Here is a 12436-nt window from a genome sequence, read left to right as displayed (position 1 = left end):
GACTCCTGTACTCATGGGGATTCTCTTGCTTGCATTCCAAATAGGTATTGAAGTAAACAAGAACAAAGCCAGCACAAATAGTGGATTATGGAGCTATGTGCTCTTTTAAACTAGTTTTGAATGATATCTAAGGCCTTCATGAGGCTTTCTCATGACTTGTGCACAAGAACTCAGCTTCACAGGTTCTGCTGTGTGCACAGCAGGACTCAGGTTAATGTCCCAGATAATGCGACGAGCCAGGGCTTGCAGCACTGCATCATTACTGGAACTAAGGAGCGCATTAGCGGCTCCGGGTCAACATCCATCTGTATCGCCTTTTCTCTGTGCCCCACCTTGAGGTTGGTCTTATATTTCAGCCTGTAGCATCTCAATACTAAACACAGTATTCTAATTATTGCACTTGACTCCAAATGTGACTTGTATTATCTCAAATGTGGAAGGACATAGAAGATGTTTCATTTACAGGATATAAAAAATTATTAATTTCAATGAAATATTTGGAGAATAAAATGTGGTCCCCTATAAATGGTACTTTTCTTCAATGGGTGAAAAGGGAGGCGGTAGACCCTTGATATTGTGGCCCAACTAAATTAATCCAACCAGTAATGCAAATTTAAAATATTATTGTTTATAATCCCAACATTCTGCCTTGAATTACAATACTCATAGCGAAACTAGGACTGAGATAACAGAAACTGGAGTCAGCTTTTCAGCTAACTGCAGATGCTGTAAATTATTTAAGGACCAGGGAAGAGATATTCTTAGTTATTGATACTGATGTGAATTAAATGAGCTATCCATACCATTCCTTGTCTGACAGTCCATAAATAAGCATGGAATGCATGCCCTTGTGTTAAGGAGAACTGCCTAAAATAAAAACTATGCATTAAAGTTGGCACATTAAATCAGCAAATCATTTAGTTGGAAAGGACTTTGTATTGAGTGGCCCCTTGAACAATGCTGAGCTGACAATCTACTGCTAGTTTAGTCTGTTGTCTTTCACCAACTGACATTAATCAGCAATTGGGCCTTTTGAGGACATGAAACCGTCTGCAATTTTCTCCTCTGTTGGTGCAGCAATTAAACTGCACTTCCTGAAACTGCACATTGATACAGTTAATGCTTTAATCCAAAGTAATTAATTGAGCAAACTAAAAATCAGTTGAAGTATCTATTTGATAAAAAAGCAAGCCAGTCACTCACAATCTGGTGCACTAGTGCACCAGTGTACTGCAATGGTCTTTACATTACTAACACCAGCCACATATGAATGGTTATGTTAAATAGCAGCAGATAAGAGAGTTACATTACACATTGTTGACAAATTTATGCTTGTTTTATTTGTCCAAGTTTTGTAGCACCAGAAGAATCTAGGAAGATCTCTTGTTGACAGTAGTTTGTCTATGGCATGCTGTTAAAACAATTAAATAGTAAATTTTATATCAAATGATGATGCTTTTTGTCTCAAGGAAAAAAATCACTTGCACACAACTATTTCACTTACATTAAAAAGTCAGTCTGCGTATCTGTAACGTTTGATACATTAAACATTCATTATAGTTATATAAAAAAATCAATTAAAGATCTAAAGAACACCCAAGCAGCAAAGAGCTTTCCTTAAAATTCTATAATTAAAGTAATGATCCTAGAAATATCTTACACAACAAATAGCTAATCTTGTATGATAAATGCCAGTTTATTTCTGGGTTTGAATTATTTATTTATTATTTCGCGTATGCAGACTCAACATACAATTCTAGCCAATGTAGAGCATTGTCATCGTCAGCATACAAAGTGTGTAGGGATAGTTTAGTTAATGGGCATGATTCATAAACATTGTAATTGTCCATAAAGACATTTGTTGTCATCACAAAGGCCCCATTGCTGAAGATTTGAGACGTACTGTCCCTGTCCAGGTCGAAAGCAGTTGAAAAGTGCCCAACTATGCCATGACCAGTTGAATCCTGGTTGATGGACTGTAAGTTCGGAGATGATTTGGTGATTTTAGGAGCATCTGCTGTCCATTCTTCATGCCAACAAGTTGATAAGAAAAAGTAAAAGGAATCAGGAAAGGTTGACCATACTGGATGTCTCAAAGAGAGCCGCACTGTTGGTGGATAGAACAAATTAGAGTGAATTGGCAACATGATTTAGTCACAAAGTCTATTCACCAATTTTGCTACCACATCTGAATGATGATGTGGAGGAGCTATGTTGCAGAGGACTGCTATCCATGGAGGTGAGTAGGGCATAATGTGCCTGACACAAGGTGCATAGTAGAATGCAGATGTGAGAAGTCACACAACACCAGGTTATAGTCCAACAGCTTTATTTGAAATCACAAGCTTTCGGAGCGCTGCTCCTTCGTCAGGTGAAGTGAAGAGAGGCATATAGGCGCAGCATATATAGTCAGAGAACACTGCCAGATGATTACAGGTAATCTTTCTAACTGCCCTTTATCCCACCTCGGCAGAGAGATAATCACAGCAATCAAAGGTGTGAATGGTGTCCAAACAGGTCAGTCAGGAAAACATTACATCAAAGAACAATGAGGTGGGGTCACCAGGGGTCAAATGTTGCAGATGCTGGGGTCTGTATGAAAAACAAAAAACAAAGAACAATAAAAAAAAAGGATTTTTATTTTGCTGGAAATCACAGCAGGTCCGGCCGCATCTGTGTAGAAAGAACAAGCCAACGACGACTCGAGTCTGGATGACTCTACGTCAGGTGGGGTTACATGTAGCGTGACATGAACCCAAGATCCCGGTTGAGGCTGTCCTCATGAGTGCGGAACTTGGCTATCAGTTTCTGCTCGACGATTTTGCGTTGTCGTGTGTCTCGAAGGCCGCCTTGGAGAATGCTTACCCGAAGATCGGAGGCTGAATGTCTTTGGCTGCTGAAGTGTTCCCCGACTGGGAGGGAACACTCCTGCCTGGCGATTGTTGTGCGGTGTCCGTTCATCCGTTGTTGCAGTGTCTGCATGGTCTCGCCGATGTACCATGCTCCAGGGCATCCTTTCTTGCAACGTATGAGGTAGACAACGTTGGCCGAGTCACATGAGTATGTACCATGTACCTGGTTACAATTACCCAGCTTTCAGGAGAACAGCGACCATGACACCACACAACCCTGCCACGGCAACCTCTGCAAGACATGCCAGATCATCAACACAGATACCATCATCACACGTGAGGACACCATCCACACCTTTGATTGCTGTGATTATCTCTCTGCCGAGGTGGGATAAAGGGCAGTTAGAAAGATTACCTGTAATCATCTGGCAGTGTTCTCTGACTATATATGCTGTGCCTATATGCATCTCTTCACTTCACCTGACGAAGGAGCAGCGCTCCGAAAGCTTGTGATTTCAAATAAAGCTGTTGGACTATAACCTGGTGTTGTGTGACTTCTCACATTTGTCCACCCCAGTCCAATACCGGCATCTCCACATCATAGAATGCAGATGAAATCCATCAGCTTTAGTGTGAGGGTAGCAGCCCAGACGGGAGCGCAATATTCCGCAACTGAATAGCAGAATGCAAGAGCAGATGAGCATAAAGTGGAGGTGTTTGCCCCTAGGCAGAGCTGGCAAGATTGATTAATAGGTTATTTTAGGAATAAAATAGAGACTGCAGATGAAAAACTGTGAATGGTCTATCAGTCCTTGCTGGTCACTTGAAAGCCTCGTTAGCCCAATTTAATGTGCTAGGAAGGGTCCAGTTGCAGGAACCCTTCTGCCATTTAGTGCGAGCCCTGCACTGCGAAGCGCTGACAAAAGCTGTTGGCCGCGAAATTCGGCTCCTTTGCACCTGCCGTTCGCGCTAACGGGGTGCAAAGGACTTATCGCCCAGGAATGGGGCGCTCCCCCGAGCCATTTGGCAGGGCACTGCTGAGGCGCTGCCGGCGATGACATCATCACCGTGTGCTGTGCCCCGATGCGACCCCTTACCGCCCCGTGTCAGAAATTTGGCTGTGCCCTACGAGGCTGCCACAGACGGTGTCAGCACCAGCCTCGTGGAAAGCGAGCCAGGCCGACCGCCACTCACGGGGCGGTAGTTAAAGGGAGGTGCAGCCGCAACCCGTGCCACCAGTTTATTTTTTTGGGCCGACCTCCATGTCGGCCCTCGTGGCAGCCCTGGCCCGTCACCGCATAGCCCTGCACCATGTCTCGGTGCCGGGTGGCAGCCACGGCACCAAGTCGCCCTGGTGGGCTAGTGTGGGCCATCAGAGGCCCTGCAGAACTCGTAGCGTCCCTCCCCTTTAACGGAAGGGGAGGGGGCGCTGAAACATGTCAGCGCTATGTGGAGTGGCCACGTAGTGCTTGGATCTACCGCACTTTGCACTCCCGACACCGCCCCAAGAGGAAGTAGAGTGCCTGAGCTAGCACCAGGGCGGTAAGCCGAATTTAGCGGCTGGTGCGGTGCTTCTGCGCCGGGCGCTAAATCTCCAACGATAATCCAGGGTAACCGAATTTCGCCCCCTCCGTTTCTAAAGCAGCCTAATCAATGGTCCTTAAAGGGACCGCTGGAGGTCACAGAAGAAACACAAAGGTAAGATTTTAAAATCTACCTGAATGTGGAGCCAGGAGGAGCAGGACTACTCCTCCTGGCTCCACATTAAAACTGTGGACAGCACCAGCCACTGCTCACCACCCTTAGAATATCCTCCTCCTTATCTCATTTATCTCCTGAACTTATCATAGGCCTTCAGCTGGTAACCCAGCTGGCCAATTTTGTTCATCCTTGTGACAGGGAACTGCCTCTCGGGCATGACTGTTGTTTGCAGTTAGCCAGTCCCCTTCTGATGATGCAAGAGGACCAATATCATGTGGTCCTCTCATTTATCAGTTTAGGTCATTACCACTGCTTGCTTCGCACCCGAAAAACTTTGCAAACAAATTTCTAGGCCATTATTCCCTGTAGATGATTTTCAGGAGTTGAGCAGCAGTGCGTGTGTTCATTTAAAAGAAAAGATTTACATAGAACAGGTCAGATAATTTAGTGGGAGCCCTGTGCATTGGCTGATTGATGTCCGTAAAAAATTTGTTATAATAGTCAAGATAGAGAAGAAGCCCATTGGTCAGATGGTGAAGAACCATACTGTCACCAGCTACAGCTGAGAGGGTGGGTAGATGACCGGTGCCCAGTCCTCCATCAACTACAGCTGTGAAGGCAGGCAGGTGGCCCATGTCCAGCCCTCCACCATCTTTCGGATGAGATGTTAAACCACAATGCTCTCTTAGGTGGACATAAAAGATCCCGTGACACTATTCAAAGAACAGTAAGAGACTTCTAGTGTGGTGAACAATAGTTATCCCTCAACTAACATCACTAAAACAGATTACCTGGTCATTTATCTCACTGCCATTTGTGGGACCTTGCTGTACACAAATTGGTGGCTATGTTTCCCTACATTAGAACAGTGACTGTACTTCATTGGCTGTGAAGCACTTTGGGAAATCCTGAGGTTCTGAAAGTTGCTATATAAATGCAAGTTTTTCTTCTTATGTATTATCAATGCTCTGTGATAATTATCATGTGTCTATATTTGACAGCCAGATACCATATGATCTAATGCATATCAGCAACAACTTGTTTTTATATATTTAACATAGAAAAACACCCCAAGGTGTTTCACAGAGGCATAATCAAAGAAAATGGACACTGAGGCAAAGGAGAGATTAAGAAGGATGACCAAAAGCTTAGTCAAAGAGGTGGGCTTTAAGGAGAATCATAAAGGAGGAAAGGGAGGTGGAGAGGTTTAAGGAGTGAATTCCAGAGCATGGAACAAAGCCAGCTGAAGGCACGGTCACCAATGGCGAAGGAAGGAGGGATACACAAAAGGCTGTACAGGAAACTCTTTATTATCCGGCACCGATGGGACCGGCGTGGTGCCGGTTTATCAAAAAGTCCGGATTACAGAGAGGTATAGTTAAAAGGTACGAGAGCTCCGTACACAGCAACAAATCCAGGCTTCCCTGTTGCTTAGCAACATGTGCAGGAACTCCGGCCACAGACCAAGCATCCCTGTTGCTTAGCGACAAGTGCAGGAACCCCAATTACACAGCCACAGATCCAGGAACTGCAATTAATATGAAGTAAAACTTACCTGAACTTACTCCTGAATTTTGCCGGTTAACAGAGATTTCCGGTTATTTAGGTGCCGGTAAATCGAGAATTTCCTGTAGTCAGAAAAAGTGAAATTTTGGAGGGGGATTGCAGAACTGCAGGAGGTCACAGAGATTGGGAAAACATGGCCATGGAGAGAATTAAACACAAGGATAAGAATCTTAAATTTGATGCTTTGGGGGACCAGGAGCCAATGTAGGTCAGCGAGGACAGAAGTGATGGGCAAGCAGGATTTGGTGTGGGATAGGATATGAACATCAGAGTTTTATGATGACAGATGAGCTGCCATTTATGGAGAGTGGAGGATAGGAGACCGGCCAGGAAACTATTGGAATAGTCGCATTGGGAGGTGACAAAGGCATGGACCAGCACTGGTACTATTATCCTGCAGTATTAATAGATACCAAAAATGTTGATTCAATAATGCTAGTGAAGATCCTTACAGTGGGGTAGAGATCCCAACAGTGGCAACTGTCAACTCCGCCAAGAGTGAACTAACTTGTGAAGTATTGGGGGAGATTTACATCTTCACTACCTGGGCAGTAATCTGGCAGAGTGGATCACCCACCCTTTATAGAACCTGCTCAATTTTCATTCCATTGATTTTGCCAGATTATCCTCTTCTGTAAGAGTTTCTGGCCTTGCATTAGAATGCAAAAATCTATGTTGTCCTCTTTATTTCACTGAATTTTTTTTGAATTTCTTGTCATATCCTTTATCTTGTGCCAAATATTGCCACCTTCTGGACAATGGTCTTGTCCACAATAAGGACTCTCAACTGTTCCCTGAAGCAGGACTTCTCAATGGTTTTCTGTGACCCTTATCTGCATTTTCCTAATCAGCTGTGACGTCCTTATTTCCTGCTTGCTTCGGTACGAAGCTGTAAATATTTCAGTTCTGTGTTGACTGGGTGTCTTAACTTATTGCCGTCATTAAAATGCTGCAGTTTAAGATTTGTAGCTGGGCAATATGTGAAGGCAGTTACAGCCACATAACTATAATGCCTTAATGCTATGAGCTGGGATATTGCACTTGTCAATTTTAATCATTGCGTTTACTTCTGCTTTCATAATTAAATCATACACTGAATTAGAAATTTTATAAGAAGCATACCTGTTAGCAAACGTTTTTTCTCTCACGTGGCCTGTTACGTGCATGGTGAGCAGGCAAAGTTGACATTCCTCTAAGGGTCAGAACAATTTCACAATCATTAGCACCCCGCAGCAAAAAAGATCTTGCTTGCTACAGATTCCTTATAATTACTTTATGTGACAATCAAACAATTACTTCCTAATGTTACAGATTTCATTATTGTGTCCTTATCAATGTTCATAATAAGTATAAACATTTTTATTTTTCTCAGGCAAGATCCTATTTGAATTGGGTGAGAATATTTTGTGTACTTTGGTTAACAAGAGTGATGTTGGCCATGGTTTGAATTACTAATGAGCCGAATCTTGCTGGAAAAATAATGGGTGTATGAACAATTTAACGGCCTGGTCGGCTTCGCACAGACAGCCTCTCACTCTTAGCTTCCCTTTATTTTTAAGAGCTTGCTGTAATTGTCCATTCAACTCGCCGCCAAAAGTTAGGGTTGGAACTTAACAAGGTAAGTACCTTTATAACAACATGATAATTGTTAATGTGATGCCAATCAACCTCTCTGTCACAGAAAGGGAACAATTTAAACTGTTCAATCTCATTCCTGTGTGTTGTAAATTGTTGTTCGAGATTTTAAAAATGTCAAATCTTATTTTTTTTTAAATTCATACTGTTCCTTTCCATCTCTTTTTTTCTCTCTTTCTTAATCCAATCTTTCTTTCCCTCTCTTTACTTCTCTTTCTGTACCTGATTTGACTCTAATTTATCCACTCTGATTCACCCTCCTTCTCCGTTGTTCCTATGCTTTTTTTGTAGTATAGGGTTCACATTACATAATCAAGTTACTCCTCATATCTAAATAGTTTTGTTACTGTAAATTAGGGATTGTTTATTGCTGTAATATTAGGGACTGTTTATTCCATGCAGCTGCTACTAAATGGTAACCAGTGTTTCGATATTTCTTTAGGTTGTATATCTGGTGCTTCAGGTCAATATATTAAGAATAAACAAAACCCTTGGCCCATTCATTGCATCTCCTTTTTTCATTTTTGGTGCTCATGTGTTCATTAAGGTAAAGGATAGGAGACTGGACAATTGTTCACTTCAGTGTATCAAATACTCCGAAGTCAGGAATATCAAGGTAGAATTTGCCTGTACACTGCTGCAAAACCTCTTACAGCGTCACTAAGATTCCCTATACTGATTCTTAATGAGTTTGAGAATTAAATCAGAAGTAAAAGAGATATTGTGCTGTGGACTTACGTCTATTAAGAAATTAACTGAAACTGTCCACCTTCAATCCATTTACTATAACTTTCATTTACCGTATATCTATATTTGTATACTTTGATATAAATGCTACTCTAAGATTAATAAGACCATATTCTCTGTTATAGGATGTGAATATACAGTTAAATTCAGCATTTCTAACTTTCATAATCAACTACAGATACTTACCGCTGAGGCCTTTTCCTGTGCATCAATACTTGCCAGAAGGTTTTGCACTCTCTCATGAATTCTATCCCAGGCAGGGTGTCTCACTGGATCAAAATAAAACCTATTTAACAAACAAAAGACTTTTAGAACAGTGACATTTTTAGTGAACCTCATCTTCATGATCATTAAATGAGTGGAAGTACCTTACAGAATATAGAATAGATTTTCTTTGGAATGTTTACTTCAGAATTACATTGTAGGGTAAATTCATGTCACCCCGCTCATGCTCCCAGTGGGGAGCTCTGCACAAAGACAGCATGATTCAGAAATGAGACTACAGATTTGCATTTAAATAGCGCTTTATCATGTCTGTCAGAAATATAGGGAATCCAACTGCATCAAGTTGCATTATTTATTGTTGCTGGGACTCAAACAATTGTAGGTGACCAGAGAATCCCTCACTCATGAAAGCTATTGCAGCAGCTCCCTACGGAATTTTTTTTTAAACTGTGTAAGCATACCTGAAATATGAGCACACCCTCTCCAGAGTCAGAGTTCCTTTAAATTAAGCATTTATGCCAGGTTCAGCTGATCCTGGCAAGCCACAAGGCCTCTTTTATCCCATCATATATGTTGCAGAGAATTTATTGGGAGTGGTAATAATGGGATTATTGATGTATGTCATCATCCTGTCACTCCCATTACCCCTACTTCAAGCAAAAATTACATTAGGCACAAATCAGAGTGGAAACTCAACAAAAACGGGTCCCATTCCAATTTCTCTCATCTTAATTTTCTTGCCATCATTTTGCCCCAATAAGACTCCAAATACCAAGGAAATCTGGGGCTTAATTAAAGCTGTAAGAGAAACTATCAAATGGAATCCAATATGTCTGAATTATACCATATCACATTAACTGATCCAATTTGAATTATTCCAGATTTGGAATTCAGGTTGACACTCAATTACTTGAGAGAGGGGAAAGGAGATTGACCCCAACAAGTTTTAGGAACAGGAAAAGGCTATTGGCCCAATGCCAGCTTTGGCTCAGTGGTAATATATTGGGCTGGATTTTACCAACCTCGGCAGATCCATGGCGGGCGACGTCAGTGATGGGTCCCGGCCTCGCTCCAGCCCGCTGTCCAAAATGATTTTCCCCTGATTGGGCTTGTTAAGCCCGCCCAGCGCAATTGCCGGCCAATTGAAGGAACCGGGTGTGATGACGTTATTTAATGACGCGTCATTCAGCTGGTTTCCTTAAAGGGACAATGCGCAAATTGATTTTGACATTTGTGCCGTCAGCGTTCTACAGCATTGAGGTGTGTTGGAATAGTCAAGTCTAGAGGTAGCAAAGGCATAGATGAGGGTTTCAGCAGTGGATGAGCTGAGGCAAGGGCGGAGATGGGCGATGTTACAGAGGTGGAAATAGGCGGTCTTAGTTATGCCGCGGATATGTGGGAAATTTGGGAAAGGCGCGTGGTGGTAGGTTGACAGCAGGGTCCCGACCCGCTGTCAAGAAAAAACATTTTTCCACCCGACCTGCCACTGATTGCACCTGCTGACCCCTGCAAAATTCTGCCCATTATGTCAGAAGGTTGTGGGTTTAAGCCCCACTCCAGAGCCCTGATTTTAATCTAACCCCTGGTGGGAACTGGTGGGTTTGACTCGGGCACCCAATTTAAAAGATACCATGGAACGGGTGCAGAACATTCTGCGGTGGAAAGGGGAACAGCCAGAAGTCATGATCCACGTTGGAACCAATGGCATAGGAAAAAAAGGGTTGAGGTCCTGCAGTCAGAGTTTCAGCAGCTAGGGAGGAAATTAAAGAGCAGGACCACAAAGGTAGTAATCTCTGGATTACACCCAGTGCCAATGCTAATGAATATAGGAGCAGTAAGAGAAGGCTGGTTAATGTGTGGCCTAAGAAATGGTGTAGAAGGGAGGGCTTCAGATTTCTAGGGCATTAGGACACTGTACATGATGGCTGGGTTGCACCTCAACAGGGCTGGGACCAATGTCCTTGCGGGGAGGTTAACAAGTGCTGTGGGGTAGGGTTTAAACTAATTTGGCAGGGGAGGGTCACCAGGATAAAGCTTTAGAGAGGAGATACAAGATGTACAGAGGACTGGGAGAGACAAACAGCATTACAATAAAGAGTTGTTCCGAAATAGGAAGGGTCAGACAGGGGGGAAATGTTAGGCAGACTAGGATGGGTTTCGAGTGCATGTGCGTAAATGCAGGATTATTGTGTCCAATTCTAGGAACCACACTTTAGGAAGGGCGTCAAGATCTTGAGAAGATGCAGAGGAGATTTACTAGAATGGTACCAGAGATGTGGGGCTTCAGTTATGTGGAGAGACTAGTGAAGCTGGGGTTGTTCTCTTTAGAACAGAGGGGTTAAGGGGAGATTTAATAGACGTGTTCAAAATCATGAAGGGTTTTGATAGAGTAAAGAAGGAGAAATAGTTTCTCAACAAAGATGTGAACAATTTGTGCTAGGATATTATATTTTAAAATTTTAACCCAAAGAACTGTTCTTTTATCTACAAAAATAATTATGCAGTTATCACTGCAATTATTACCTGTTGATCTGATGATTGGATGATTTTCTTTGTGAACAGAAAGAAGATGAGCACTGGTTGCTTGGATTATCTCTAACAGTGGAATTCAATGGATAGCTAATAAGCTCCTCTGTGTCACTCGACAGTTCATCCCAACTAATAGGTTCTCTGGGACATGGACTCTTTAGGATTCAAAAAGATATAAGTATTATTTCATTTGAAAATGAAAAATAAAATCAGCTAACCAAACACTTCTCAGATAATGGTTTTCCCCTACCATTTGGCTTATTTAGATTAGATTGTTGCAGAATTTATTTCCTACATTAAGGAGGAAAGATTACTTTTAATCTACCAAACGTAGAGAGTAGAGTTAATATTCTCTCCATTCTTTAGTGTAGGTAAAGAGGTGAAATCAGCAAATGCAGCTGTCCACTGTGCATGTCTCTGAAGTTTTTTTTATCTTAGCTCTAAGTGAGAAACCCAATGAAAACTAGAACTGAGAAATTCTATTGTAGTGAAATTTGAAGTGGATGTAGGGCAGAGTCCAATTTTGCCCAGCCAACCCAATGAGAGCTTTCCTGGTCATATTGTCCAGGGTCAGCCAAATTTAACTATTTGGAGCAAGCTCCAGGCATTCAAAAACACCATTGACTGACAGCTCAACCGTTGGCGGATGGGAACTAGTGTCTTGCTACAGGATTTAATGGCCTCCAGCAGCTTAAAAAGAGACATTGAGGCGAACTGATTGGGAAAGAGTAAAAAAGTTGGTTAACAATAATGCCTATGAGGTCTGCAGGGAGGGCAGAGAGCCATGAGATTCACAAATTAAGTTATCAAAGAGCTGAATAAAGTTAGGGTGAGGAGAAAAGCCCTGTTTGAAGCAGAGATACACAGGTCCCAAGAAGAGCTGCATGGGACAGTAGAAGGATTGGCTAGGTCAGTCAATGCCAATATCCCATACACAGCAACTCATTGCTGGAAAAATGTAACAACCTTTTCAAGTCAGGCAAGATAAGAAGAACCAGCAACACTTTCCAGGAATGCATGTAACTGGTAAAATAGATAAGGGAGAACCAGTGGATGTGGTGTATTTGGACTTTCAGAAGGCTTTCGATAAGGTCCCACATAAGAGATTAGCGTGTAAAGTTAAGGCACATGGAATTGGGGGCAAGATATTAACTTGGATAGAGAACTGGTTGGCAGACAGG

General features: G+C 42.4%; 1 protein-coding gene across 3 annotated transcripts in view; it reads right to left on the bottom strand.

Moving 5' to 3' along the window:
* Window positions 1-1272: 1272 nt before the first annotated feature.
* The window catches only part of LOC147124236 (spermatogenesis-associated protein 6-like), a 122098-nt gene continuing 110934 nt past the window's right edge, over window positions 1273-12436 (bottom strand). For 2 of the 3 annotated variants that reach the window (XM_085984159.1, XM_085984163.1), the window contains exons 12-15: window positions 11250-11410; window positions 8688-8787; window positions 7242-7311; window positions 1273-1411 (exon numbers count right to left, since the gene is read on the bottom strand). In XM_085984159.1, coding sequence (XP_085840285.1) covers window positions 7276-7311; window positions 8688-8787; window positions 11250-11410 — 297 coding nt within the window. In that variant the 3' untranslated portion in view covers window positions 1273-1411; window positions 7242-7275. Of the gene's footprint in view, window positions 2108-7241; window positions 7312-8687; window positions 8788-11249; window positions 11411-12436 lie in introns of all 3 variants that reach the window. The other variant, XM_085984167.1, reaches the window with a different exon arrangement.

Source organism: Somniosus microcephalus, chromosome 1 (assembly GCF_052327205.1).
Source record: "Somniosus microcephalus isolate GS21.2 chromosome 1, FLI_Smic_1.0, whole genome shotgun sequence".
NCBI classification, from domain to species: Eukaryota; Metazoa; Chordata; class Chondrichthyes; order Squaliformes; family Somniosidae; genus Somniosus; species Somniosus microcephalus.
The sequence above is the reverse complement of the archived record's forward strand: the minus strand, read 5'-3'. Positions and strand labels throughout refer to the sequence as shown.